General features: G+C 62.5%; 3 protein-coding genes across 4 annotated transcripts; all 3 read right to left on the reverse strand.

The window, feature by feature from the left end:
* Window positions 1-480: 480 nt before the first annotated feature.
* On the reverse strand, window positions 481-5166 carry LOC117645930 (elongation of very long chain fatty acids protein 7-like). 2 transcript variants are annotated; one of them, XM_034386496.1, is made up of 8 exons: window positions 5047-5166; window positions 2802-2880; window positions 2486-2676; window positions 2322-2408; window positions 2181-2237; window positions 1864-1969; window positions 1560-1696; window positions 481-1204 (listed from the first exon to the last, which is right to left on the reverse strand). In XM_034386496.1, exons 2-8 carry the CDS (start codon window positions 2860-2862, stop codon window positions 1031-1033), a joined length of 813 nt encoding a protein of 270 aa, XP_034242387.1. In that variant the 5' UTR covers window positions 2863-2880; window positions 5047-5166; the 3' UTR covers window positions 481-1030. The 2 variants fall into 2 exon arrangements, with proteins under 2 accessions (XP_034242387.1, XP_034242386.1); XM_034386495.1 differs by lacking the exon at window positions 5047-5166 and adding an exon at window positions 3898-4016.
* Window positions 5167-6272: 1106 nt separating this feature from the next.
* LOC117645929 (elongation of very long chain fatty acids protein 7-like) lies at window positions 6273-10745 on the reverse strand. Its single transcript, XM_034386494.1, has 8 exons — window positions 10669-10745; window positions 10399-10478; window positions 9869-10059; window positions 9698-9778; window positions 7677-7733; window positions 7490-7595; window positions 7281-7417; window positions 6273-7170 (listed from the first exon to the last, which is right to left on the reverse strand). Exons 2-8 carry the CDS (start codon window positions 10457-10459, stop codon window positions 6877-6879), a joined length of 927 nt encoding a protein of 308 aa, XP_034242385.1. The 5' UTR covers window positions 10460-10478; window positions 10669-10745; the 3' UTR covers window positions 6273-6876.
* Window positions 10746-12338: 1593 nt separating this feature from the next.
* LOC117646234 (probable chitinase 10) lies at window positions 12339-24848 on the reverse strand. Its single transcript, XM_034387067.1, has 36 exons — window positions 24651-24848; window positions 24333-24498; window positions 24032-24261; window positions 23474-23914; window positions 23073-23378; window positions 22863-22986; window positions 22387-22797; window positions 22105-22311; window positions 21852-22034; window positions 21492-21778; window positions 21194-21421; window positions 20913-21111; window positions 20719-20831; window positions 19969-20605; window positions 19604-19872; window positions 19329-19527; window positions 18465-18592; window positions 18058-18370; window positions 17810-17989; window positions 17286-17639; window positions 17060-17202; window positions 16799-16984; window positions 16593-16718; window positions 15974-16523; window positions 15689-15900; window positions 15324-15602; window positions 15061-15246; window positions 14632-14989; window positions 14158-14551; window positions 13820-13953; window positions 13503-13714; window positions 13299-13434; window positions 13070-13212; window positions 12793-12978; window positions 12578-12703; window positions 12339-12497 (listed from the first exon to the last, which is right to left on the reverse strand). Exons 1-36 carry the CDS (start codon window positions 24846-24848, stop codon window positions 12339-12341), a joined length of 8703 nt encoding a protein of 2900 aa, XP_034242958.1.
* Window positions 24849-27565: the final 2717 nt, after the last annotated feature.

The raw sequence follows: 27565 nt of genomic DNA on the forward strand, positions 1-27565 counted from the left end.
CTCTGCCAGCCCCCTGCGCGCTGGCCTACATGGCGGCCGCCGCGGACGTGCCTGCACGTCTGCCTTCGACGGCCTGCTGGACCAACTGGACCAGGTCCGGCGTGACGCCGTGCCCCGCGTGGCCTGCCTGCGCCTCAATAGTCACAATGGGGAGGCAACGACCGTCTAGCGGCCGCGGTGCCGCGGTCCATCGGCGGCAGTCCCAGGCTGGCCCAGTAGCGCAAGTAGCGCGTGGACAATGCACGGCTCGGGCCGCGGGGACTCGCTGTGCCATCATGGCGCCATGCCACCGTCCAGGATGCCTCGCGCTGCTCGCGCCCGGAGCGCCCGGCCCGTCCTAGCGGCACGCGGCTGTAGCGCGGTGAGTGTGTGCGTGAGCGTGCGTGTAAGTGTGTCTAGCTGTGTCTGTATGTGTGAGTGTCTAGCTGTGTCAGTATGTGTGAGTGTAAAGAAGGGGGTGTCAAAATAAGACGCACTTGGTTTATCCTTAAACAGAAATTTAATTCATCACAATCAATCTCACGCAAACAGTTTTGTAGTTTTCACTTTTCCTTATCGAAAACGAAGTGAAACGATACAATGGCAGGTAACAAAATAAAGAACCTGCATTCGGTCCGGGATGACCACAAGGCATAAATAGAAGAACATGGCTTTCCCATTGCTTTACCTTAACGTAGGTTTACATAAAAAAAATTATGAATTTCTAATGTCTTTTTCTAACGTGTTCGTGATCGTGAAAACTGAAGCGCAACCACACTGCTGTGACAGTGAACAGCCCCGTCGACGCAGGGAAGGATTATAAATAGAAACACACTAGATTACAACACTCGCGTAAAAAACCTAATAACGAATACTTCAGGTGGAGAAGGAATAACACATCATTGAAAACAACACCTCAGATTTAAAAGACGCAGCCTCTTTGGCAACGAAGAGGACGCCGCGCAGGACGTGCCTTCGTTGTGGGACGAGGTCGCCAAGGTATGAGATCTATCTGGTCCTACTCTTAGTCTCTAGTCCAGGGCCTCCACCCCTACGACGCCTTCCTCTTGCCGCCGTACGCTTTTCTGTAGAAGTTGTAGAACAGCATGAACATGAAGAAGTTCTGCGGCACCATGATGGCGGAGTACACGTACTTGCACTGGTACTCGCAGTTGGGGTACAGGAGGACGGACACGGCGTGAAGGCCCAAGATCACGAACTGGACCTGGAGGGGCAGAAAGGCAGAAAAGCGGTGTTCAATCGGTCCAGCCACGCGCAGGCTTGGCGGTCTCGTCCACGAGATCGCCTGTGGCGTTTGACGGTCGCGGGGGGCGCTAAACGCCGCGGCACCGCCAGACGCGCCCCGCCCCGCCCCGCCCCGCCCCACGGTGGTGCACCCCTCGCGGCACACCCCGGATGGCTTTCAACTTTCACTCTCCGGACGGCCGGGCGACACGACATGGCCTGCATGGCGCAACGGGCGGCCGCTCTCCGACCTCTCCGACCTCTGCGACCCGGACGCGGACGCACACTGGAAGCGCCTTCGCTTCGCGCGCGTTGACGCGTTGCCCGAAACTTACCAGCTGCATTCTTGTGATGTACACCTTCCACCAGATGTTCTTCTTGTAGTCGGGGGCGACAGTGGTGAGCAGGTAGTAGCTGTACATGATGGCGTGCACGAAGGAGTTGATGAGTCCCAGCAGGGTGCCGTGGCCGCCTGGAAACGGTCAGGGCATCGTAGTCTCGTTAGAGGACAGCGCGGGAATTTCGCGAGATGAAAAGACCGGGTTTTCGATTGGGGCCATCGAATTCAGACGACCGAACTATCACAACAAAGTCTTTTCGACGCGATAAGCGTGTTGAAGCCGAAGCAGAGACTCGTACCCGGGAAGTACTTGGCGGCGCCCCACAGCATCATGGCCACGCCCGTGTGGTGGTACACGTGCAGGAACGTCACCTGCCGCTGGTTCTTCCGCAGCACAATGAAGACCTGCGAGACAAAGCGACACCGTTAGCCTTAGCGCCTTCGCGTTGGCCGTGGCTGCCGTAGTACTAGTGTAGCGACACCGGCGGCAGTGCGGCGGCAGGCTGCGCCGGCAGGCAGGCAACCCAAGTGGCACGGCACCGCGCAGAGCGCACCCGTCCGAGCGGCACCTGGGTTGCCTACCTGGCGGGCGCGGGCCGGAAGGGGGTTTACTCACAGTGTCCAGCAGGTCGATGAACTTGAGCATCATGTAGAACCACACGTACCAGGCGATCTGGGGACACAGCACAGTGATGTTTAGCAGAAGCTAATATGGTGTTTTAACTTTTGGTTTTGTTTTCTTTGTCGTTGGACTTACCTCCACTGCATGTGGGTCGTCGGAGAAGTCGATGGGCTGGCATATCAGTTTGTAGTGACCTCCGGGACCCCAGCCTAAGGTAAGGCACTGGAAGAAAGTTTCGGTTCAGATTTGATTTTGGTTAGAAAGGCAGATGGGGCCGCCCCAGGTAGGTCGTCTCTCACCTTGTAGAAAATGATAAGACTAGACACTATTTGGAAAATGTCGAAGACGGTGAGGAGGGGCTTGAGCTGAAACGGCTCCCGGTTCTTCATGAGCCTCGGCCCGAGGTTCAGGACGAAGTAGAGGTAAAAGCCGATGATGGCGAGACCGTAGAACGGGTTGCCGATCAAGGGCATGCTGTTCGTCCTGGGGTCTAAGCAGAAAAACAAAAGAGAGGTGCCAATTCTTAAATTCCGGAGATTTATTTTTACAGAGGTAGGGCTTCATGGGGGCTGCATGACAGCACACTCTTGCGCCCTCACAGCACCACCAACTCACCCGCCAGCTCGTAAAACAGGAAGTCGTAGTACTTGACCGCCGATGATATTAACGCCGCCATGGTGGTAGTGTGTCAGGCCTGCGCAACATAGGACAAAATACGTCAGAGACTGGGTCGAGCTGCGGACTCTATCCTCGTGGTGGCCAGCGAGGTTGGGGCCGCGTGGCCGGGCCTCGGGCCGGGCCGGCCGGGCGCAGTGCCGCCACCTGTCCTATTGAAGCGTCCGGGCAAGCCTCAACCCGACCCTCGCCGTCGCCTAGATTGGACACATGGTGGCCAGTGGCGAAATGGAAGTCGGTTCGGGTCAATGCTCCTACGACTTGGACACTCTCAGGCCAAGGGCGGCGAACTTGCCCTGCAGTTTGACACTGAGGGTGGCCCCGCCCCGCCCCGCCCCGCCATTCATTTGCGTGCGACATGCTCCGGGCGCCGACGTAGCCGATCGCTGAGGCGTCCGAGCGGTCCGAGCCCGGCCGAGCCACGCACACAGACCCGCCGCCCCCGCGCCGAGCCGGCCGTGCGACTCAGGACAATCTCTACCAATTTGTCATTCATGAGCGCCTTGCCGGTCACCGACTAAGTGTGCACCGTGGAAAAAAAACAAGACAATTGCAGCCAATATTTGTCCTCCCTTTCCGAGAAAAAAGGTGAAGGAAGACTCGAGACCTTAACGCACGCACGGAAAAGATGAGAACGTTTACCTGACGCAACAAAGTGGGCTAACGCGAATGGAACTGAAGTTCGTTTAAGTATCTGCGAAACCCGCATTTTGATACCCGCCCGTCCCGCCCTCTGCACGACCACTGTGAATGGCGAATCGCAGCGCGAGGTGCTGCCGAAGTGCTGCCGCCGCCACTCTGTCGACCAGAGACGAGAAAGGTGACCCGCTACCACCCGCTACGAAATGCGAAAGTGTCTCTAGTGAATGGTAACCAGAACAAGCCATGGAATGACATTTTCAAAAACAAATGTCATTTTGGGCTTGACGTTCGTTCCCACCGTTTACGAGTTACTAGATGGTCACTTTTCTCATCCCTGCTACCGGCCGGCAGGGCGGCAGGGCGGCAGGTCCACCGTTGCGCTGGTTGCACTCACCGGACCGCTGGGGCGCAGGGGAGCCGCTCTCCGTGTTCCGATGCCAACCTCGTGGGAGTGATAAGGGGACTGACTGGCGCGGGGGCGCAAGCGCGCGCTAGCCGCGGCCGTGGGGCGTCCTCACCGCCGCCCCGCCCCGCCCCGCCCCCGCGCCCCGCGCCCTGGCCTTACCGCGGCCACTACGACGTCCAGGCAGGCCGGCCGGCCCAATTCAAACCTAATGAAAGCGCGCGAAGCGTGAAGCACCGCATGCCCAGGTGACCGGCGACCCCCTGTTTTAGCCCGCATCCTCCTCGTGGGGGCACCAGCCTCGCGCACCTTGGACGCGGAGGCCGGACTACACCGGGCGGCGCGCGGAAGCGCCACATCGCGGAGGTGCTGCGTGCGTGAGCGTATTTCTCGCCGAAATTGGCTCTCGAGTTGACGGGCGTCGTCGCGCACGTGTGGCATCACGCCGCTCCGCCCCGGCGTCGTGAATCAAATGGCAACGCGGTGCGACGCGGTGCGCTGCCCCGCCACTGCTAACGGCCGGTAAGTGCAGGCAGTGCAGGCAGTGCAGGCAGAGCAGCCGGGCACGGCTTGACGGCTTGCCTCGCGCGGGGAATTCCACGCATCGAGCCACGCGACGCCGCCACGCCGCCACGCCGCGCAAACACAGCAACAAAGTGCTGTCATTTGGAACAAGGCCGATGAGCACGCCGACGGCCTTCGCCTTGGGGCCGAGGCCTGGAGCGCCGCGTTCGGCACCCACACCGCTCAAAACGGGAAACGCGAACCAATTTCTTGACCGGGCCGTGCCGTTGCTGCTGACCCACTTGGAAGCTCGTCTAATTTGATTGTTCTGCATGCTAAGGCCGCTGAAAGGAAGGGGAAAGGAAGCGGCAATACCAATCGGACAGTGCGGTGCGGTGCGGGGTCAACGAGCACTGCACGGCGCCGCCCGTTTGCGGGTCAACCCGCTGGGCGCCCACCGCGTCGATACTCCACGCATCCGTCCTCAACGCGACCGGGCGGCAATACTCCTCGCGGGGGAAGGCTTGCGCCTCGAATGCCAGAGGTCTGCAGAAGCCTAAAGGGTGGAAGGGCACGCCACCAGCCAGTAGTTCCTCTTGGCGGTCGAGGGCTGCATGGAGGAGTCAAGAAACCAACCTGGCTGGACTGCGTGGTGGCGGTCTTGGCGGTCTTGCAAGTCTCGGCGGTCTCGGTGGTCCGGAGCCGGGGCGCACTGCCGGTGGGCCTAGACACTGCAGTACACTGGCACGCGCCGCGCCCGCGCTGCGCCGAGCCCCCGCGAATCCGCGGAGGGTTCCATTCGGCGCCCGCTGCACCCCGCCCCGCCCCGCCCCGCCCCGCCCCGTTGCGTCACGGCTGTTGTTTACATCCGACGGCAAGGTCTCCCGGAGCATCCCGCCGCCGCGTCGCCCCGCACGTCGCCGTCGTCGCATCGGCCGCGCGCGTCTCCATGGACTGCAGCGAAGCGGCGGCGGCGAACGCGGAGTCAGCATCGCGACGCGCGGCCCGCTGCATTCCGCCGCCAGGTTCATCTCGGACGCCCCAAAGGTGTGCCCCTTGGCGCCGCGTGGGGGTTGTGGACTCGGGCCGCCGGAACGCCCGGGAGGTGGAAGGGGGAGGGGGAGGGGGAACGGTCGCCGATCGGATCACGACTGGTAAGGACCGAAAGGGAGCCTAGGCACGTGCCCATACCAAGCGAAGCAGAGCGGGAGAGGGGAGGGGGCACGCTGGTGCGGTGCGGTTTGAGGGGAGCTAATTTATTTAAATTCGTTTTTGGACCGGGAACCAATGAAACGAATGATGGTTGAAACAATCGTTCAAATCATTAATTAATTGAAACTTAGGGCTGATGAGTTGAGTGTCTTGTTGAGTGTCTTTTGTTCAAAATCGAAATTTTCTAGTCGCATCTTTGTTAGTTTCTCGCATTAGTGCCAGGCCGCAGGCTTCCACGAGCAATGGGCTCTTCTTGGCGCTTCGGCTGCTTCTGGCGGGGTGGGCCTGGGCGGGCCTGGGCGGGCCAGATCGGCGGCTGGGCAGCAGCGGCTCCAACCACCGCCTCCTAGACTGACGCGGCAAACCCGGTGTCGCGTCTCTTTGTGCCTCTCTGTCAATGGCCCGTTCATTTACCTCGCTGGCCGACTGGCCGACCAATCGGCGAGCCGCAATGTGGGACAATGTCCGCGGGGCTGGCGCTGGCGGCCTGGCTCGGCTTGGCTCGCGCTGGCGGGCACCTTGTGGCCTGATTAAGGACGCCCCCCAACCTCATTTATTCCTCGCCGGGGCGGGGCGGCCCCTAGGCGGCCCGGGTGACGGCCTGCCCGCCCTTTGGACTGCCGGGGATCTCGGCGTGTTCAAGGCGAGCGCACAGGTACAAAAAGCGGTCATTTTAATTCACACGCATTACAATATATTCACAATATGAGAAATGAGAGCTTCTCCAACGATACAGTCCTCGCCACGTATACACATGTGTTGCACTAGTAGTAGCCCCACCAGCAATCCAGGAATGTGACGTCACGTTCGATGAAATGGGAATCAGACGTAGCTCAAGCCCGGAATCGGCATTAGAACGGACGTGATACTGAAATCGAACGAACGCGACACGATTCACGTCCGCACGACCGTGCACATTCCTGGATCTCGAAATGCCGCTGTTGCTTCTCGCTCCTCCTTCATGCAGCCACTGTCGACAGGGTCGAAAACACCCCCGACCCCGACAACACGGGGGTGTAAACTGGGCCGATTTGGCAGGCCTTGGCTGCCGCCTCCACGAGCTGTTCGGAGAGCCACTGCTGTGGGCAGCATGGCGCACTGTGAAGCCAGCCGGAGTGCCGCAGCTGGCCAGGGTCGCCAGGGTCACCAGGGAGGTGCGCCAGTGCCCCGGCGCGTCCTGCGCCACAGACCCGGCTCGCCGACAAGCGTCCAAAACAATGTCAAGTCGGTTTCCAGCTGCTTCGGCTCCGCGGCCTAGCCGGCCCGCCGGTCCGCCTGGCTGGCGTCCGGCGACACGGCCTCCTTGGCGGAGCTGAGAGCGGCGGCCACCTCCGCGCTGGCCGCCCTCGAGTCCGTCTTCTCGGTCACAGCGGTCTCGGGTCTCTTCTTCGCGTCCTTGGGGAAGTAGGTGCGACGGTAGAAGTCGTAGAACAGCAGCCCCAGGAAGAGGTTCTGGGGCACGATGACGGCGATGGTGAACTTGGGGTAGGCGCATCCGGGCATGAACAGAATCTGCGTGTAGTGCACCACGATCATAGCAAACTGAACCTGAACGTGAAGGAAAATAGATTTTAGCGGACCTTGCTCATCATGGTGGGCAGAACAAGAAAGGTTTTGTTTGGTTAGGACGATCTCTTGGATTGTCTGAATTTGCGTACCATTTGCATCTGGGTGAGGTGCTTCTTGTACCAGCCGTTCCTGGCGTACTTGGGGTAGAGGATGGAGATGAGGTAGTGACTGTACAGGAAGGCGTGCACAATGGAGTTGGCCAAGCCGACGAACACCCCATGGCCCCCTGGAAAACAAAGCGGGTCAAGTCGTTGAAGAGAGACAACGGGTGCCAAAGGCTCGCTGAAATTTGGCTAACCTGGCAGGAACTTGGTGGAGTTGTAGCCGATCAATATCATGCCAGTGTGGTGGTACACGTGGAGGAAGCTGATTTGGCGCGACTTTTTGCGCAGCACGAAGAATACCTGGCACGAACATAGATTCAAGCATCAACTTCCCTGGGTCCGTATTCACCCCTCCCTAGTAGATCCGAAGCTCGTACTCACCGTGTCGAGGAGATCCACTATTTTAAGCATGTAGTAGAACCAGAAGCCGGCGGCAGCCTGAACGGAAACAGAAACAAGGGATACAAAATTGCAAAAAGTGGCATCTTATGCGACGCGCTCCGGCGCGCTGTGATAGTGCCCCCGTGTGTCGGCGATTGGACGATATTGCAGCCGCTCAAATCTACTTTCACGCGGCAGTATGCCTATGCATGAGCCCGGCGCGCACCGTGACCACGTGGCCCTAGCCCAGTGGCAGTGCCGGCAGTGCGCGGCAGCGGGCCCCGCGCGCCCTGGATCTGGATCTAGGGCGGCGCCCGTACACTTGAGGTGCAGATTTGGCAGGGGGCAAAGTCGAAAAATTCCCCTCTCTAGATCCACCCTGGATCCACTTGCTGTAGACCAGCGGTTCTCAACCTTTCTCGGCTCGCGACCCCAAATTTGAAGCCAAAAATTTCCGCGACCCCCAGGAAAAATTTCGCGACCCCACGGGACCCCTCCTTTAACATGCCACGGCGTCTGATCCGAGGCGGGCATTTTGCTCCCTCAACGGGCAACTGGTCTTTGGACCTTCCTTTAGCATGCCTTTGTTACGGAGTGCAATTATCAGTCTTAGTTTGGGAGCAGTATTGTCTCAAAGTTGGCCAAAACGCTCAGAAATGTCTTTGAAAAATCGTGTTTTGGGCCGATTTTAAGCAGCCACTGCGTCTGATCCGAGGCGGGCATTTTGCTCCCTCAACGGGCAATCGGTCTTTGGACCTTCCTTTAGCATGCCTTTGTTACGGAGTGCAATTATCAGTCTTAGTTTGGGAGCAGTATTGTCTCAAAGTTGGCCGAAACGCTCAGAAATGTCTATGAAAAATCGTGTTTTGGGCCGATTTTAAGCAGCCACTGCGTCTGATCCGAGGCGGGCATTTTGCTCCCTCAACGGGCAATTGGTCTTTGGACCTTCCTTTAGCATGCCTTTGTTACGGAGTGCGATTGTCAGTCTTAGTTTGGGAGCAGTATTGTCTCAAAGTCGATCAAAACGGTCGCAAGTGTCTTTGAAAAATCGTTGTGACTATTTTGGTCAACTTTGAGACAATACTGCTCCCAAACTAAGACTGATAATCGCACTCCGTAACAAAGGCATGCTAAAGGAAGGTCCAAAGACCAATTGCCCGTTGAGGGAGCAAAATGCCCGCCTCGGATCAGACGCAGTGGCTGCTTAAAATCGGCCCAAAACACGATTTTTCATAGACATTTCTGAGCGTTTCGGCCAACTTTGAGACAATACTGCTCCCAAACTAAGACTGATAATTGCACTCCGTAACAAAGGCATGCTAAAGGAAGGTCCAAAGACCGATTGCCCGTTGAGGGAGCAAAATGCCCGCCTCGGATCAGACGCAGTGGCTGCTTAAAATCGGCCCAAAACACGATTTTTCAAAGACATTTCTGAGCGTTTTGGCCAACTTTGAGACAATACTGCTCCCAAACTAAGACTGATAATTGCACTCCGTAACAAAGGCATGCTAAAGGAAGGTCCAAAGACCAGTTGCCCGTTGAGGGAGCAAAATGCCCGCCTCGGATCAGACGCAGTGGCTGCTTAAAATCGGCCTAAAACACGACCCCAGCATCGCCGCGACCCCTTAAAAAAATTTCGCGACCCCGCTTGGGGTCGCGACCCTAAGGTTGAGAACCACTGCTGTAGACAGCATCGGAGGGCAGGAAATCTCCTGGGCGGAGGAGGAGGCGTGAACTTTACAGACTTTACAGGCCTCCTGGTGCCCCGTGCCATGGAAGGAAATGAGTTTGCAGGAATGGCGGGGCGGGGCGGGGCGGGGCGGGGCGGGGCGGGGCGGGGCGGGGTGGGGCGGGGCGGGGTGGGGCGTCGGTCCAAAGGGCGGTCGGCGAGGCGGGGGCGTGCGCCGCGGTGCGCCGCGGCGTGAGGGCTACCGGCCGCCGCGCCGTCTTGCAACACGAGTCCAGCGCCCCGCCACGCCGCCACGCCGCCACGCCGCCACGCCGTACATCGCCGAACTTACTCGCATGGCTGATTCGCTGGTTCCGTGGTCCACAGGTTGACACAAAAGGCTGTATCCGTCGTAGAAATAGAGGATCAGGGCCTGGGGCAAGAGTTGAGTAGATCGTAAACACCAAAACCCAAATGAAAAAAAAAATTCATGTACTCCACTTCATCAGCGTCCAGAACGCACCTCCCTGACGACATGTAAGCTCGCCACCACCTGCAGGGCGTTGTACACGATCATGATCTTGTCCAGGTTGAAGGGCTTGCGGTGCTCCATGAGGCGCGGCCCCAGGCTGAGCACGAAGTACAGGTAGGCGGTCAAGAGCAGGGCCACATTGGCCGGCCCGCCCACCATGAACCACTCCGACGTGCGCGGGTCTGCCAAACCGGAAACCAACACTGCCCTTTTCACTGGCATGCACACAAACGAGTGGTTTCTTGAATTAAGATCATTTGTTTCATTGCAAGTAAATTGTCTCGGTTCAAGAAACCATTTTCTGACGTGTAGTGTTATTTTCCAAACTCAAATCAAATTGAAGCGAATTTCAACAAAATTAAACGAAAATCCGGTAATCTGCTTGTATTCAGTTCCAGAACGACTCGAACGTGACATAGTTTCACCTGAAAGGGATGACATTGTCACTTCTCCTGCTACTTGTTCCAAAAACCTTTGATTCGTAAATTTAATCTTTAGCCCCCCTTAGTCTCGGTACTCACCGCTCAGCTCGTCGAAGACGTGCCTGTAGAGCTCGTGCGCCCTCCTCAGGAGCAGCGCCATGTTGCGTGGACCGCCCGGACTGCAACAACGCCGAAGAGATAGAGACAAAAGAAGCTGCCGGCCACGTTCGGTGCGGAAACGACAGCAAGTCGCCTCCTGGAGGGACGCTGCGTTGTTTTATCGAAAGTTGAAGTCACTTCGGCGTCCTCATGGCATTCTTTGTGCACAGGGCGCGCCGGCCGGGGTCTTGGCCTTCCCGAGGTACGTACCTGGGCCGTGCTTGGCGGGGACTGGAGCCCGGGGCGTCCGTGCGACTGTCGCGGCGATCGGCGTCGTCCTGGGCCGGGGCAGGCCGAGGCAGGCCGACGCGCCGTGGCGGTACCGGGGCGTCGGCCGGGGCAGGGGCTGCCGTCGCTGCCGTCGCGGTGCCGGACTGTCGGGGCGCGGCGGCGGGTGGCGGCGGGAGTAGTAAGGGGGGTCCCTTACTACTGGCGGGTGGCGGCGGGTGGCGCGCCTCTGTGTCGCAATAAGGGAGTATATGCGGTGGGGCGGGCCAGGGCGGGGCCGGGGCGGGCCGCGGGATTACGTGTACACTGCTAATATAGTCACGGCGGCCCAGGGTGCAGTGTGACGACTGTGGCATTGTGGCCTGCAGTCAGGGCCACTCGGCCACGTGGGCGTCTTTACAGGTGGAAGGGGGCTCAAGTATACTTTCGACCCCTTTGGCGGTGTTTCTCGCTGGCCACAGGCTGCCACAGGCCCACCGTGAATTTCGCAGCCTTGATTCCTTGGCCATTCCGTCCCCTCGCGAGGAGGGAGCATTGCCTGGCTTTGCTTGCCTTGGCCGCGCACGTCACTTTTCCGGCCCCACAATTCCCATGGCATGCCGGCGTGTCCGCCGGGCCGGGCCAGGCCGGGGAATGACCCCAAAACCCAAACGCCGAAATGCGTGTTCCTGCCGACGACCTGCAGGCTGCAGGTGGTTGGCTCCCCTGCCTGTCCCGAGCGCAAGGCGCCGTCAGGCTCCCTGCCTAGGACTGCCTGGGACTGGGCCTGGGACGAGGCTAGGCCCGACGAACTGTACAGGAGGCTCGCCCTTGCCTTTGGCTCGAGTTCATTGGTTCTGACCCGTCTGACCTCAGTGAAGGTTGCCGTTAAAATCTATCGTTCTCACGATTTCCATAGCGCACAGATTGTCTGAGACTAATTGAGAGAAAGGAGAAATTACATGTAAGGGTGCGAAAATCGGCAACTTCGGTTCGTCCCACATTTTGGACATTTCGCGAAGAAAAGTAAGAGAGGGAAAATAAAACAGAGGGTACATGTTTATAGTCTTATCTTTATTTTTCACCCTCCTTGAAAACAACAGTAATGAAAATCAAACGTCATCAAGGGAATTAGAAACAGCCAATAATTACTAACCTACCATCAAACAGAAAACTAAAATGAAGAAGCGAATGAATAAGAGGGATCCTTTTGTCTGCATTTTGAGACCGCCACGGCAAGAATGAGCTTGTCGCCCCGGCGGTGTCATCTCGTCCCTCTGCACGCTCTGCACTCGGACAGAAGGTCACGCCACCGTTAATTCAATTGGAGAAAGTTGCGCGGCCGCCGTGGTGGTGCGCCGGCGGTATCGCCATAGGCAGGCAGTGTCGCGGCCTCGGCGCGGCCGCGCGGCCCGCCAGGCCCGCCAGGCCCGCCACACTGCAGAGGCTCTATCACAGAAAATGAGGGCGGGCAGCCCCCGCACTCGAAGGCACTGCGGGGTCTCAGTCGGGTGAAACAGCTGCACTGAGAGACACTCCACTGTAAGGTACACAAAAAGGTGCTCGACGAGCAGCGTCCGTCCTCAATTCGCTTGATTCAACCCTTTTGTTTTTGTTTTCTCGCTCTAATTTTCGAACTATCCCGCGCTCGTCGCTGGGCTGGGACGCGCCCTTCAGGTGCAGTTGACGGTGCTGTAGGGCAGCCCCCGCAGCTCCTGGTTGATGGTCTTGAGCAGCGGGTGGTGGCCGCAGCCGCAGCGGTTGCTGAAGTCGTCCAGATCCAGCGCCCAGATCATGCCGCCGCCCAGGCCCAGCTCCTTCACGAACTTGGACTGCGGGGACAAGACAGAGAGCGGACATTACCTTCCATTCACCTTTCGAGGTTTGGGCATGTGCACGCTGGAGCACCCACCTTCCGCCGGATGTCCTCCACGTCGTCGTAGCTGACCCACTGGTTGCCCTTGTAGGCGTACGGGCCGATGCGGCCCTCGGGGTCCCGCACCACCTTCCAGTCCTTGCGCTTCACGTCGTCGCAGATCTGCGGACAGCGACGAGTGGTCACTTACTGGTCGCACCACAACAAAGTATTTTTTCCGTGTTTGTCGGAGCTTCAAGCTTGAAACGAACCTCGTAGTACGCGAGGAAGCCACCGGCGCGCGTGAACTCTCCCGCCTCGCCGGGGCCGTAGGCCTTGGCGTTCAGGCCGCGCTGGTCGGTGTCGGCCAGGGCGAAGGACTGCCCGTACATCGGCATACCCATCACCAGCTTCTTGGGGTCCGCGCCCTTCTGCATCCAGTAGTGCATGGTGAAGTTCTGTTGAGGAGCAGTGGTTAGTGGATTCGAGTCCCTGCGCTGGTAAATCAAAGGCATAGTTTGCAGTGTGCAAGTTAAAGACGGCGCTCACCGCGTTGAAGTAGTCGAAGGTGTCGCCCGGCACGTAGTACAGCGGCGCCACGTGCCCGGTCTGCTTGTCCCAGTGGCCGTGGAAGTCGTAGGTCATGACGGCGATCCAGTCGAAGTGGCGCGACAGTGTGGGCACGTCGTAGCCTGCAGCCGCGGGGCAGCGCGGGGTGCGTTAGCACAGTTTCCTCCCTTTTCAAGGTAAGCAAAAAAAGCAGCCCTCTGGAGCTTACCTTCGTCGATGACCAGCTTGCTGGGCGACACCGCGGAGGAGAGCAGCCAGCCCCTGGGCTTGAACTTGAGGCTCAGCTCCGTGACGAGAGCCGCGAAGCCCTCCTTGTCGGACTCGGGGCCCAGGTTGCAGTTGACCTGGACACGGGCAGGACGTTAGCGGAGGCCGCCTGGTTCTCGTCAAACACAGCCCGGTTTCCACCCACCTGCCAGCACTTGGGGTACTCCCAGTCGAGGTCCAGCCCGTCGAAGTTGTACTTCTCGATGAACTGCACGACGCTGCTCACGAAGCGGCGCCTGGCCTCGGGGTCGTTCACCAGCCGGCTGTACTTGTCGCCCAGGGAGTCGTTCCAGCCGCCGATGGCGATCAGCACCTTGATGCCCTTCTTCTTGTACGCCACCACCTTCTGGTAGAAGTCTGCCAAGCGCCGAAAGAAAACAGGAAAACAGTCAGCACCGCGAAGTCTCGCACTCGAAGCCGCCTCCCCGGCGGGATTCGAACCCCGGACAGTAAGTTACCCACCGTTGTCGATGTCGGCCCACGAGTCGTGCGGCTTGATGGTGAGCGTGGGGCCGTCCAGCACGGCGAAGCCGTACGTGATGTGCGTGCAGAGGTCGCCGTCGATGTCGTCGGGCGTGTACTTGCCCACGCCCTGCCTGCGCCGCACAAATCAGCTTCAGTTTCTCTCCACTGAGCCCCTGCCACGGGACGGGGTAGGCAGCCCGCAAGCACCGGTACGCAACGGGACTGCCTACCGGCCGTACCATTACCATTAAGGGCTAGATGCGGCCGCCCGCCCTGCGACGCGTCTCTGGCGCTCCAGTCGCGAATTTCGAACTGGCGACTCCCTCAGTCCTTACCTGTACCACGCCCAGTTGGTGAAGTAGCACACCACCTTGTACTCGTCGTTGCCGGCGGGCTTCTGCACCTCCGAGGGCGGCGGCACAGCCACGTCGTCGGGGTTGACGGGGTTGACGGCGGGCTGCGTGACGGCGTCCATGGGCGCCTCCGTGGTGGTGGTGGGGATGTTGTCCGGCCCGTTGCTGACCTTGCACTTGGCGTTCTCGGGCCAGTCGCAGAGGCCGCCGTTCCAGTGCAGGCCCACGGGGCAGGACAGCAGCAGCAGCGAGCCGTGCTGGCACGTGTAGTACTTGTTGCAGTCCGTCTCGTGCGGCTTGAAGGCCGCGCTCTGCGCGTCGCACTCCATGCCCGCGCTCTCGCCCGCCGTGTCCACGCTTACCGACTCGGTGTTGCCTGCGGGAAAGTGTCGCGTGTTCAAGTACCGCCAACGTCACAGTGGAAAGAGGTTTCTCACCGCCCAGTCTTCAGCTTACCGGCCAGGTCGGCCTCCCCGACGCTCTCCACGACGTTGCTGTCGTCGCCGTCGTGGTCCTTGTTCTCCTTCTCCAGCGAGCACTTGGGGTCGGCCTTGCTGTAGCCGCGCAGCACGCGGTTGATGGTCCTGAGCAGCGGGTACGCCTCGCAGTGGCAGCGGTTGGTGAAGTCGTCCAGGTCCAGGGCCCAGATCATGCCGCCGCCCAGCCCCATGTCGCGCGCCCACTCCGACTTGAAGCGGATCATGTCGATGTCGTCGAAGGACACCCACTGGTCGCCCTTGTACGCGTACGGCCCCATGGCGCCGGTGGGGTCGCGCACCACGGTCCAGCCCTTGCGCTGCACCCGGTAGCAGATCTGCGGGAGAAGGACCAGCTTCAGCATCGAGCACCAGAGCGCGCCGGAGCGAGGACGGACGCTGAGCTCACCTCGTAGTACGACAGGAAGCCCCTGGCGCGGGTGAAGTCGCCGGCCTCGCCACCGCCGTACGTGGGCGCGTTGAGGCCGTGGTTGCTGTTGTCCGCCAGGCTGAAGGACTGCCCGTACAGCGGCATGCCCAGCACCAGCTTCTTCTTGTCCGCGCCTTGCGACAGCCAGTAGTCGATGGTGAAGTTCTGCAGGGCAGAGAGGGGCAGCGTAAAGCACAGTAAGGCTTCAGTTGTACCAGTGAGGCAACCTGCACTGCACTGACCGTGTTGAAGGTGGCGTCCGAGTCGCTCGAGTGCACGAACATGGGCGCCACGTGGCCAGTCTTCTTGTCCCACTGGCCGTGGTAGTCGTAGGCCATGACGGCGATCCAGTCCAGGTCGCGTGACAGGGCGGGCACGTCGTAGCCCGCGTCGATGACCGCCTTGTTGGGGGACACGGCGGCGGACAGCAGCAGTCCGTCGGGGTTGAAGGCGGCGCGCAGCTCCCTCACGAGGGCCGCGAAGTTCTCCTTGTCCGAGTCGGGGCCCAGCTTGCAGTTGACCTGGGGCCGAAGGCAGCCGAAGGGCGAGGCGACCGATTAGCGCCCGCTCGAGTCAACGAGGAGAGTGTCCTAGAAGCCTTACTCACCTGCCAGCACTTGGGGTACTCCCAGTCGAGGTCCAGCCCGTCAAAGTTCCACTTCTTGATGAACTCCACGACGTCCTTGACGAAGCGCTCGCGCGCCGACGAGCTGTGCACCAGCCTGCTGTACTTGTCGCCCGCGGAGTCGTTCCAGCCGCCGATGGCCACCGTCACCTTGGCGCCCTTCTTCTTGAGCGCGGTCACCTTCTCGTAGAAGTCTGCACACACGGGGAAAGAGCGTGAAACGGGTTGAAGGTCGGTGACAAGGTTTCTTACCCGAGGGAAACTCACTGTTGTCGATGTCGGCCCACGAGTCGTGCGGCTTCATGGTGAGCGTCTCGCCGTCCAGCACGGCGAAGCCGTACACGATGTGCGTGCAGAGGTCGGGGTCGATGTCGCTGGGCAGGTACTTGCCGAGGTCCTGCCGGTACCACGCCCAGTTGGTGAAGTAGCACACCACCTTGAAGTCGCCCGGCCTGCCCACGGGGTGTTCGCCCTCGTCGGGCTTCTTGTGCTGCTCCTTGTCGGGCTTGGCGGTGGTGGCGTCGGGCTTGGCCGTGGACGAGTCGGGCTTGGCCGTGGACGAGTCGGGCTCGGCCACCACGGGGCTGACCTCGGGCTTCAAAGGTGCCTCCGGCTTCTCCATGCCGGGCGTCTCGGGCTTGGCGGTGCTGGCGTCGATGTAGTGCTCCACGCCGGCGGCGCCCTTGGCGGGGCCCAGCACGCTGCGGATCGTCTTGAGCAGCGGGTGGCGGCCCTCGCCGCACGAGTTGCGGAAGTCATCCAGGTCCAGCGCCCAGATCATGCCGCCGCCCAGGTCCATGTCGCGGATGTACTGGGACTGCATGGCAAGGGACACGGTTAGCTCAGCTCAGGTCAAGTTAAGCGGTTCCAAGTCCAACGCCCTCACCTTCAGCCGGATCATGTCCACGTCGTCGTAGCTGACCCACTGGTTGCCGAGGAAGGCGTAGGGGCCCATGCGCTTCTGCGGGTCCTGCACCACGGTCCACCCACGGTTCTTGACTCGGTCGCAAATCTGGGGGCAGTGACCTAGTCAGAAAGGTGCCCGTTGTGGTTCCAGGCGGCTGTCGTGAAACTCTGACACTTGGGACCCACCTCGTAGTACGCGAGGAAGCCCGCGGCGCGGGTGTACTCGCCGGCGGTGCCGGGGCCCGGGGCCTTGGCGTTGAGGCCGTTGGTGGAGGCCTCGGCCAGCTGGAAGGACTGGCCGTACAGCGGCATGCCCATCACCACCTTGCGGCGCGGCACGCCCTCCTGGATCCAGTAGTTGATGGTGTAGTTCTGCAACAAGGTTCGGGCTCAGCGGCTGGCGGCATGTGTGGGAGGGGGGAGACGCCATCCGCCACTTAGACTCACGGAGTTGAAGAAGTAGAAGTCGTCGTCGGGGTGGAAGTACATGGGCGCCACGTGGCCTGTCTTCTTGTCCCACTGGCCGTGGTAGTCGTAGGTCATCACGGCCACCCAGTCCAGGGAGTCGGCCAGCGCGGCCACGTCGTATCCTGCGGCACAAGAGGGGCGCGTGGAGTATCGGCAAGGCGCGCACTCGGCGCACGCCGGGGTATCGCCAGGGTCGTCGCCCTACCTGCGTCGATGACCGTCTTGCTGGGCGACACGGCGGCCGACAGCAGCAGCTTGCGCTTCTGGACGTCGAAGGCCTTGCGGATCTCGCGCACGAACTCGCCGAAGGCCTTCTTGTCCGAGTCGGGGCCCTTGTCGCAGTTGACCTGCCAGCACTTGGGGTACTCCCAGTCCAGGTCCAGGCCGTCGAAGCCGTAGCGGTCCAGGAAGTCCAGCAGGTGCCTGATGAAGCGTCGCCGCGCCGCCGGGCTGTTCACCAGGCGGCTGTACTTGTCGCCCGCCGAGTCGTTCCAGCCGCCGATGGCCAGCGTCACCTTCTTGCCCCTCTTCTTGAGCTCCAGGACGCGCTCGTAGAACTCTGGAATCGAGCGCCGCAAAGGGTTCATAAATGAGTTTGGGCGACTGCAAATCCATCGGACCGCTAAGATGGCTTGGAACTCCAGTGGCACCCCGTTTTGAATGCCAACATTCGGCAAGCAAACTTAGCGATGGATTGGCAGTGTACGTAATATTGAAATGATTACTCACTGTTGTCGAAGTCCGCCCAGGAGTCGTGCGCCTTGATGACGAGGCTCTCGTAGTCCAGCACGGCGAAGCCGTACACGATGTGCGTGCACAGGTTGGCGTTGATGTCCTCGGGAAGGTACTTGCCCTGCCCGGTGCGGTACCACGCCCAGTTGGTGAAGTAGCACACGATCTTGTAGTAGCCTGAGGAGCGAAGCACGTGACAGGAGGGCGACTTTCGGGGGGAAACTAGCATTTCGAACGGGGCTTACCCGAGAGCTCCGGCAGGGGGTCGTTGTCGACCACGGGGGCCGGGGTGACGATGGTGGGCTCCCACGCCCAGGGGTTCTTGGTGGTCGTGGTGGGCTTCCAGGTGGCCCACTCGGAGCCGTCCGTCTCCCCCACCACCTCGGTGCCGGCCTCGTTGGAGCTGTCGGGGTCGGGGAACGTCTCCCCCACGTCAGGCTTCTCGTCCGGCTTGGCGGCCTCCACGGGGCGCTCCTCGTTCAGGTTGCTGGGGGGCTTCTCCTCGGGCATCACGTCCTTGCAGTCCGAGTCCGTCGGCCAGTCGCAGATGTTCTTTTTCTGCGGGCCCGAGAAAGCGCGGTGAGGGGTGAATTTCATGGAATCGAGGCAGTCACAGTCTCTCGGAAACCAAGACTTTGTGCGCTAGGCCAACCTTGTTCCACTGGAGGCCGGGCGCGCAGTTGAAGGCGACCAGCTCGCCGTGGACGCACATGTAGTACTTCCTGCAGTCCGTGTCGCTGCGGAACTCCCCCATCATGCACTCCGACTCGCCGCCGCGAACTACAACTAGCAGAACACGCTGTTAGGGACGGCCGCCAAGTCCAAGGGGCGCGACCAGGGATGAGAAAAGAGATCCGTTCTTGGCCCGCCGTGTGACCGCCTTCGAGGTACAGGTGCCTTATCTCGTCAACGGTCAAAGATTTAACTCTTAAAAAACATTAAATAGAAATAAAATTTTTGAGGTAAGTTGAGGTAAGCCCACAAATCACACCGTTTACGCAGACTCGGGAGCAAGTCACTTTTCTCATCTCTGCCGGGTAGCAGCCCGTCAAGCAAGGCAGTGGTGCGGACGGCCTACCCCCGGGTGGTGTTAAGGTCAGAGGTCTTAAGAGTACCAGGAACGTTAGACACACACAGGCGCACACACATTGTAAGTCTGGCAAGGAAATGGGGCGGGGCAAGCGTAAGGGAGTCTCCGTCAGGGCGTTTTGTTTCCGTTTTAGTGGGGGAAGGGGAAGGACTTGGAGGAAGAGGATTAGCCTGCCGGATCCACCGCCAGGGAAGAACCTGCTGCACACAGAACGCCTCAAAACGCCACAGAACACCGATTAGATTAGCACAGAGCGCGCCCCGCGGCGCCGATACCCCTCGCCTTGGCGCCTCAAGGCGCGCGGGGTATCTGCGCCGGAGGCGGTCGCCTACGATCTAGGAAGCGTGGCACGGCAAGCACAGAACACACAGAAGGTTCGCCGCGCACCCCGCCGGGTCAGCGGCCAGGCCAGCGGACAGCACTCACGGTCGTCGCGCTCGTCATCCCCACACTTGACGTTGAAGCGCCAGTCGCACATGTTGGTGTCCTGGTTCCACACCAGCCCCGACGCGCAGTGCTGCTCCACTCGCTGCCCGTTGACGCAGATGAAGAACTTCTCGCACGTCGAGGGGTTGGCGTAGTACTGGCCGTTGTTGCAGTCGCCGGGGGCGGCCGTCGACGGCTCCTGTGGACCGACGGGGTTCATGAGGCCATGATCGGAGCCCCCCGGAGCGTGCCCGCGTTCGCCCTGGCTCACTTACCGACGCGTTGTCCTCGGAAGTCGCTTGAGAGGTTGACGACGGAGCCACTGTGCTGGTGCTGGTGGTGCTCGGCGTCCACCACTCGTCGGGCCGCTCCGAGGTGGAGTGCGTCCACCACTCGTTGGTGGTGGTGGAGGGCGTGGTGGTGGACGTCGTGGACTCCGGCGACCACCACACGATGGGCGTCGTTGACGGGGCGGAGGTCGTCGTCGTCGTGCTTGTGCTCATCGACGTGGGGCTGGTAGAGGCCGTGGTCGCATCGGCGGACTCTGAAAACGGAGATAGTTGCAGTGAACGGCATGACCGAAATGCCCCCCAAAAAGCCAAGTTCACTTGAACTGATGATGGTGGTGATCAGTACTCACGGGACGGGCAGCTCTCCTCGGTGGGCCAGTCGCACACCTTGGCCTCCTTGTTCCAGTGCAGCCCCGCCGCGCAGTACTGCTTCTTGAGCTCGCCCAGCGTGCAGCGGTAGTACGCGTTGCAGTTGCTGGGGTCCGGCAGGTAGTCCCCGCTGTTGCACGCCTCGGGCTCCACCGTGGAGGTCGGGGCGGGCGTCGGCGGCTGCGGCGACGCGATGGTGGAGGACGGCAGCTCCGTCGTCGTGGTGGTCGCGGCGGTGGTGGACGTCGCCTCCCAGGGCGCGGGCGTGGACGTGGTGGTGTCCGGCTGCCAGCTCGGCCAGGACGTGGTGGAGGTCGTGGTGGAGTCCGTGGTGGAGGGGTCGCCCTCCTGCCAGCTGGGCCACGTCGTGGACGAGGCTCCGCCGGCGGCCTCGCCCGCGTCCACGCCCGTGGTCATGACGGGGGGCGCGGGCGTGACGGGCGTGGGCGGGCGCGTGCAGTCGCCCTCCGCGGGCTCGTCCTCGGCGAGGCGGCCCAGCACGCGGTTCAGCGCGCGCAGCAGCGGGAACGGCTCCAGGCAGCAGCGGTTGCTGAAGTCGTCCAGGTCCACGGTCCAGGCCACGGCGCCGCCGAAGCCCATGTTCTTGACGAAGCGCGCCTGCGGCACCAGGGGGAACGCTTACACACCAAGCCAGGACGACTCTACGCGTGCCTCTGGACTCAGAGTGATCGGCCTGCGGCCACCACTGGGTCCGTCTGGAGACTGCCTACCTTGGCCTTGACGGAGGAGACGTCCTCGAAGCTCACCCACTGCGTGTCGGAGTACGCGAAGGGACCGGTGGCGCCGCGGCTGTCCTTGCCCACCCTCCACGTCTTCCTCCGAACTGGAACACGAACAGCGCCCGGTCACAGTCCGCTCACTCATTGCTCGTGAACAAAGCCCTGCTGCCGCCGTCGGAACGCACCTCGATCGCAGATCTCGTAGTACGCCAGCATGCCTGGCTGCTGCGTGAACTCGCCAGCCTCTCCCGGGCCGTCGGCGGGGTCGCCCAGGTCCGCCATGTCCTTGTCCTTGAGCGTGAAGGACTGGCCGTAGAACGGCACGCCGGGGAGCAGCTTCCTGCGGTCCGCGCCGCGGCTCACCAGGTACTCCAGCGTCGCGTTCTGCAGGACAGCAAGCCGTTGGTTGACTGCGGCCAGCCCGCTTTGGCAGTGCCTCGCCTCGTCTCCGCGGACGCGGACTCACCGTGTTGTAGTAGGGGTTGCGGTCGCCGTCGCGGAAGTACAGCGGGCTCACGTGGCCCAGCTTGGCCTCCCAGTTGCCGTGGTAGTCGTACGACATGACGGTCATGTACTCCACCACCTTGCTCAGCTCGGCCAGCTCGTACGCGTTGTCGATGATCTCCTTGTAGCCGGACAGGCCGACGGCCAGGGTCAGCGGCGGGCTCTCCTTGCTGAAGGCCGCGTACAGCTCCTGCAGACCACTCGGTTAAAATGCCGCCCCCGCAAAGTTCAGTACATTATTTGATGGATCGGGCACGCACCTGCATGAGTTTGGTGAAGTTGGGCTTGTCGGAGGCGGGGCCCTTGCGGCAGTCGGAGTGCCAGCACTTGGGGTAGTTCCAGTCAATCTGCAGGCCGCGGAAGTTGTGGCGACGCAGGAAGGAGACGGCCTCGGTCACGAACTCGGCGCGCGCCGACGGCTTGGACACCAAGTCCGAGTACTTGGAGCCCGTGGAGTCCGTCCAGCCGCCCATGGAGAGCATCACCTTGAGCTGGTCCGCGCGGCCCTTGCGCGGGTCCGGCAGCGCCGTCACGCGGTCGTAGAAGTCTGAGGACAGCAGGCGCGGGTTCGATACCAGGCGGATGCGGAGGGTTTTCGGTTTCGAAGGGCCTCTACTCACTGCTCTCGATGTCGGCCCACGTGTCGAAGGGCTGCAGGGTCAGGGTCTCGGGGTCCAGCGAGGCGAACGCGTAGATGATGTGCGTGCAGAGGCGGGGGTCCAAGTGCTCTGGCACGAACTTGCCCTCCTTCTTGCGGTACGACGCCCAGCTCGTGAAGTAGCACGCCACCTTGAAGTTGTCCTCTGCGGCCCGGAAAAGGGGGTTACTCAACGTGAAGTCGGCCGCGTCAACCTCCGGCGACCAAGTCCTCACCTCCCACAAGGTCCCTGGTGGCCACGGCGCTGCTCTGCGGCACGCCGTACTGGCAGAGGCCGGTGACGGCGTCGAAGTGCTGGCCGCGCTGGCAGCGGAGGCGGTGCGCGCGCCCGCCCTGGCACCAGTAGTAGCGGTTGGAGTCCACCTGGTCGGCCACCACGCCGTCGCGCAGCGCGCACACATGCGCCACCTCCTCGTTGAGCTCTGTGGAGGCAAAGAAGGGGGTCTTGAAGGAGCGGCCGCCGGCAGAGTGTTCCGCGCAGAGGCTGTCCAACTCACCGGCGTACGCCTTGGTGCCGTCGGGCGTGCTGCCGGCTGAGGGGCAGCCCGCCCGGTCAGGCCAGTCGCACTGGCTGGCGGCCAGGTTGAAGTGCAGCGGCTCCGGACACACGTACGTGGTCCTGGTGCCCCAGTCGCAGCGGTGGTACACGTTGCAATCGACGGCGTCCCTCGCAAAGCCCGTGCCCGTGCAGTTGATGGCGTCGCGGTCCACCTTGACGGCCAGACCCGGCGAGGCTGCTGTCGGGGCGGGGGTGGGGGTGGGGGCGTCGGGGGCGGCCTCGGATGGCTCCGTGGGTCCGGGCGGGGCGGGGGCGGGTTCAGGGTGGTCGTTGGGCTTACCTGTGACGAGGGAGCCGGAGGGTTTGGCCGGCGCTCCCACCGCGGACGGCGTGTACACGGGGCCGGCGCCTGGAACAGGGCATGGCGTCAGGCACCTGAGTGTCGCCCACACCGCAGCGTCGAGTCGTGCTTACCGTCGATGTTGTTGCGCACCGCGTTGAGCAGCGGCGTCTTGGCGCCGCAGATGCCGTTGAAGTCGTCCAGGTCCACGGCCCAGATCATGACGCCGCCCAGCTTCTGCTTCAGGATGTACGACACCTGCAAACACGCGAGCGGCACAAGCGGTGAGACGAAGAGCTGTCGCCGGGAAACTCGTTGTAAACAGCACGCCGTTGGGTCCGCACCTTGTTGGCGATGCTGACGGCGTCCTCGTAGCCGACCCACTGGTCGCCCTTGACCATGAAGGGGCTGCCGGCGCGGTCCACGGCCTGCCTCCAGCCGCCCTCCGCCTGCAGCTCGCAGATCTCGAAGTACGAGAGGAAGCCCTTCTCCTGCGTGTAGCGGCCCTCCTTGCCCAGGCCCTTGATGGGCGAGCCTGGCGTGTGGCGCGCCGGGTCCTTGAGCGTGAAAGAGCGGCCGTAGAAGGGCACGCCCACGACCAGCTTGTCGTTGGGGGCGCCGCGCTTCATCCAGTACTTGACGGCGTAGTCCTAGAACCATTGCCAAAATGCCGTTATCCGATTTTCGCACGCGTGGCCCTGGCCTGGCGGGGCGGGGCGGGGCGGGGCGGGGCGGGGCGGCTCACCACGTTGTAGAAGATGTCGATGCTGGCGTCGTGCGGCCGCTGGTGCAGGGGCGCGTGGTGGTCCGCGGCGCTGTCCCGCTCGGCGTGCAGGTCGAAGGCCATGAGGTTGATGAAGTCCAGGCTGGCGGCGATGCGGGGCACGTCGTAGGCGTCCTCCATGCGGAACCTGGACGGCGACACGGCGGCGGACAGCAGCCAGCCGCGCGGTCGGAACACCTCGGACAGCTCGTCCACGAGGAGCGAGAAGTGGTCCCGGTCGGACGACAGCCCGCCCAGGTCCAGCGCGCCCGGGTACTCCCAGTCCAGGTCCAGGCCGTCGAACTTGTGCTCGTCCAGGGTGCGCACCACGGACCGGATGAACTCCCGCCGCCTGTCCGCCCTGCTCGCCATCTGCGAGAACTTGGAGCTGCCCTCCATCCAGCCGCCCACGGACAGCATCACCTGCGGGAACAGGAGTGTTCATTCCACTTCCCCCTTGCCCCTGGACAGCCGCCTGGAAGGTAGGCAAAAACTCCCCCCCCCCCTCGGTACGCCTCTGGATCCCCCACCGCGCCATACCTTGAGGTTAGGGTTCTGGCGCTTGAGGCCGACGGCGGCGCGGTAGCCGCCCTTCACCAGGTCGTACTCCTCGTCCTGCGGCACGACGCGGAACGAGTGCGGGTCGATGGAGGCGAAGGCGTACAGCAGGTGCGTGCAGGCGAACGGGTCCACGTTGTTGGCGCTGTAGGCCACCACGTCCTTGCGGTAGGCCGACCACGCCTCGAGGTAGCAGACGATCTTTTGCTGGGCTGCGGGTGGACAAGAGGGGTTTTATGGGGCCTTCGCGTGAATGAGGTACGCGGTTCGTCGAGACACTTACGCTCCCTGGGCTTGGCTGCCTGGTAGGTGAGGACGTGGGGCGGCTGCCTGTCCCCCAGGGTGTTGAACACGTAGTTGGGCTGCGCGATGAGTCCCCATCGCTGCTGCGGCTGCACCAGCAGGGGGTTGGCCATGCGCAGGGACGTGAGGTAGGTCTGCGGCCACGCCTGCGTGGACAGGGAAGGGGTGGGTTCGAACCGCAGTGGTAGAACCGGTAAAAATGTGTCATTGGTGGGTTTCGACCGCCCGATCCGGGCGTCAAATAAGGATGCCTTTGCGAGCTCGGCAATGCAATCCTGCATAATGTCGAAGAACTTACCTGCGACTGCAGCGCCACGGGCGAGGACAAGGGGATGACGTAGGGCGGGCTGGGCAGGGCGGCGGTGCGGGGGCGCCACCAGTCGATGCCCGCGGCCTTCAGGAAGGGGTGCGCCACGTTGTGCGGCCAGCCCACGCCGTCCGCACCGTCCGCGGCCAAGGAGGGCCTAGCCGAGCCGAAGGCCGAGCCGGCGGGCATGCGGACGACGGGCCTGACGGGCAGGGCGGCGCGCGCGGGCGGTGCTGGCGGTGCGGCCGCGGGGTCCGGAGGGGGGCGGCGCTCCACGGCATCACGCAGCGGGTATCTGGCGCGAGCCCTGCGAGAAGGACGAGGATGAGCGCCTGGGAGGCAGGCTGCACCGCGACGCTCGCGTGCGTAACGGGACGGCCTGCCCTCCAGGCGCTCGACCCGACGCCTCACCTGTCTCTGGAAGACGGCGGCCTCTCCACGGCGTCGCGCAGGGGCAGCGACCGCGTGCCGAACGCCGCGGACGGCGACCGCAGCGAGGACCGGTGGGCGCCCCGCTCGCCGTCGCCGGGCACCACGTGCGCGGGCACGCTCTCCACGGAGTCGCGGATGAAGCCGGCCACGGTGAGCGCGGCGCGCTGCCGCTGCGACAGCCCGCTGAAGCTCCTCGCGGTCGCGGGCCGCGCCTGCAGCAGCGCCACCAGCAGCAGCAGCGCCAAGGGCAGCACGGCGCCGCGCCCCATCTTCGCCATCCTGGGCGCCACGGTGGCCCGGGCTGGAAGCACAGAGAGATAGCAGTGGTGGTGAGCGTCGCGGTGAGCATCGCGGTGCTTCGGTATCGAGGTCCCGGTGCGGCCGCAGGCCTAGGAAGTATCGGGGCAGCGCACTCGCGGGGACTTGAACGGCCGAGTGGGCCAAGCTGCACCCCGCCCCGCCCCGCCCCGCGGTGCGCCTGTATCAGCCTAATGGCACGGGGCATTACCCGGTGACGCGCGCAGTGCAGCGCAGTGCCAGGGCCAGGGCGATAGCCGTAAGTGCAAACAAGAACTATGCGAATGCTTTCCACGCGACTCTTCGGCCACATTTCACTGGAGACGGTTTCGCCGCGTGCCAGCTTGGTTGTACGAGCCATCCTCGCGGAGGCCCTCTTCTTCGTCTTGTTGCCATGCGTGCGCCGCGTCGGCCGCGTCTTCCTTCGCATATTCCTGCCGGCGTCTAGCCGTCGGGCCATGAGTCGTGCCGTCGCCGAGGAGGCTGTAATTGTTGTGCGTCGCCGAGCGAGGTCCCTGCCCTCCTCCAACGCCCCGCCGATCCTGACCACTCCACGCCCCTCGTCCCGACCCTCGTCCCGACCCGCCCTGACCGGTCCGGCGTGAGGGGCCCCGGCGGCCCAGCCTCTGCCGCGGGCGGGCCCTCGCCCTCCCCGCCGGTCCCCGCCGCGCTCCGCACAACAAGCCGGCCGGCCAGCCCACTCGCACGGCACGCCCGGCCGGCCGGCGTCTTTATAATCGAACACCGAGCGAGATGAGCGACGGTAACCGGGGAGCGTCGCAAATCACCGCCCCAAGAGCGGAGCCTTGGCGGAGCCCGCAGTGCAGTAAAATGTCCCAAAACGTGAACCGCGCGATTACGCTGCTCGGACGGCGTGCTTCTGGCATGCTTCTGGCCTGCAGGGAGTGGAGCCGCTCGGCCCCTGTGCACCTAGACCCCCCCCCCTTTTGTAAACACACCCACGCCGAGGGCCGCGCCGTGGTTCAACATGACGTATGTCTTGCAGGATCGCGGCCAAACGGTACCTGCCCCTGGTGCCCCTTCCTCCTTCGTCCTGGAAGTCCTGGTGACGGCGTGGGCCTAGGAGGGTCCGCCGGAAGGGTCGGCCTCGGCACCATTCAGGTGGTCGCCTGGCCTCAATGGTTGCCGCGAGCTGGACAAGACCCCCGCCAAACACCCATGCTCGTCGGCGGGTCACGGTGTTTTATTTTTCGCTCTTGCCGGAACTTCTTTTTTCTCGACGAGATCGCTGAGGCGACGCGCGCGACGTGTCCTCCGGTGACAGTGACATCGGCAGGAGGCACGCGCGGCGCGTTGACACTGACACCGCGTGGCAGCGCGCCAGGCGACGCGACGCGACGCTCGCATGCACCCATGCACCAGGGGGACGCTTCGCGTTTTAGGAATGTAGGGAGGTGTAGTTTCGTCGTCTCGCAATACGAAAAGAATATGCTGCCGTACACCATTTTCGTGGTAGAGCTAAGCTGGATTGTGGTTTGTGGACGGGCCCCTCCTACTGCATCCTCTCCGTTCCCGGCGCCGGGTCCTTGCCAGTGCCTTGCCAAAGCGCCTCCGTACCGGGCCGGGCTGGCAGGGGCTAGCTGGGGCTGGCTGGGGGTGGCCGTGACCATGCCCATTGCCGAGGCGCCCCACGTACCACGCTCGCCATGCAGACGATGTGGTCCATCGGCACGTAGCGCGGAATCGGAAATGATACACCGTGGCCGTCCGAGGTGGCGGAAGCCGAATGGACTCGGGCCCCCGAAGGCCAGCCGAAGATAATCTCAGTTTCAGGGCGCTTGGCGAGTAGGTGGTCCCTGTCCACTGCATGCTGTTAGCCCTGAGTTTGACCTCGAACTTGAACGTGACTGCGTAGCATGGTCCGGAGACATCGGCCGCCAAGCAAAGTTTGGAGCAGCCAAAACCAACCCCCAGACACAGTCCCAATCAAACTCACTCAGTCTTCTGGTCTCCTCCGGCGTCGAATCCCTTTCTCGTGTCGAAACTCGCGCAATGGGCGGCCTGGTGGCGGCCTGGGTGCCCTGGGGGCCGTGCGCGTGCTGGGCTGGTGCTTCCCTGCGCGTCGCGCCGCGTCGCGTCGCAGAGTGGCACGGACCCGGGCAGGGCCAGGGCGGACAGAGCCTCCTCGCCGGGCGGCCGGCCACAGGCAGCCACAG

This window comes from Thrips palmi, unplaced genomic scaffold, assembly GCF_012932325.1.
Source record: "Thrips palmi isolate BJ-2018 unplaced genomic scaffold, TpBJ-2018v1 HiC_scaffold_19, whole genome shotgun sequence".
Classification (NCBI taxonomy): domain Eukaryota; kingdom Metazoa; phylum Arthropoda; class Insecta; order Thysanoptera; family Thripidae; genus Thrips; species Thrips palmi.

Coding starts and splice junctions, on each gene's coding strand:
- LOC117646234 (XM_034387067.1), bottom strand. CDS start 24,848: ATGCCCGCCGGCTCGGCCTTCGGCTCGGCTAGGCCCTCCTTGGCCGCG. Junction 13,715..13,819: donor GTGGGCCGACATCGACAACG/GTGGGTAACTTA, acceptor GGCGCTTGGCAG/ACTTCTACCAGAAGGTGGTG. Junction 12,979..13,069: donor CCTTCGACTACTTCAACGCG/GTGAGCGCCGTC, acceptor GCTCCTCAACAG/AACTTCACCATGCACTACTG.
- LOC117645930 (XM_034386496.1), bottom strand. CDS start 2,862: ATGGCGGCGTTAATATCATCGGCGGTCAAGTACTACGACTTCCTGTTT. Junction 2,238..2,321: donor ACGACCCACATGCAGTGGAG/GTAAGTCCAACG, acceptor CTGTGTCCCCAG/ATCGCCTGGTACGTGTGGTT. Junction 1,970..2,180: donor TCATCGACCTGCTGGACACT/GTGAGTAAACCC, acceptor TTTGTCTCGCAG/GTCTTCATTGTGCTGCGGAA.
- LOC117645929 (XM_034386494.1), bottom strand. CDS start 10,459: ATGGCGCTGCTCCTGAGGAGGGCGCACGAGCTCTACAGGCACGTCTTC. Junction 7,596..7,676: donor TAGTGGATCTCCTCGACACG/GTGAGTACGAGC, acceptor TGTTCGTGCCAG/GTATTCTTCGTGCTGCGCAA. Junction 7,171..7,280: donor ACCTCACCCAGATGCAAATG/GTACGCAAATTC, acceptor CTTCACGTTCAG/GTTCAGTTTGCTATGATCGT.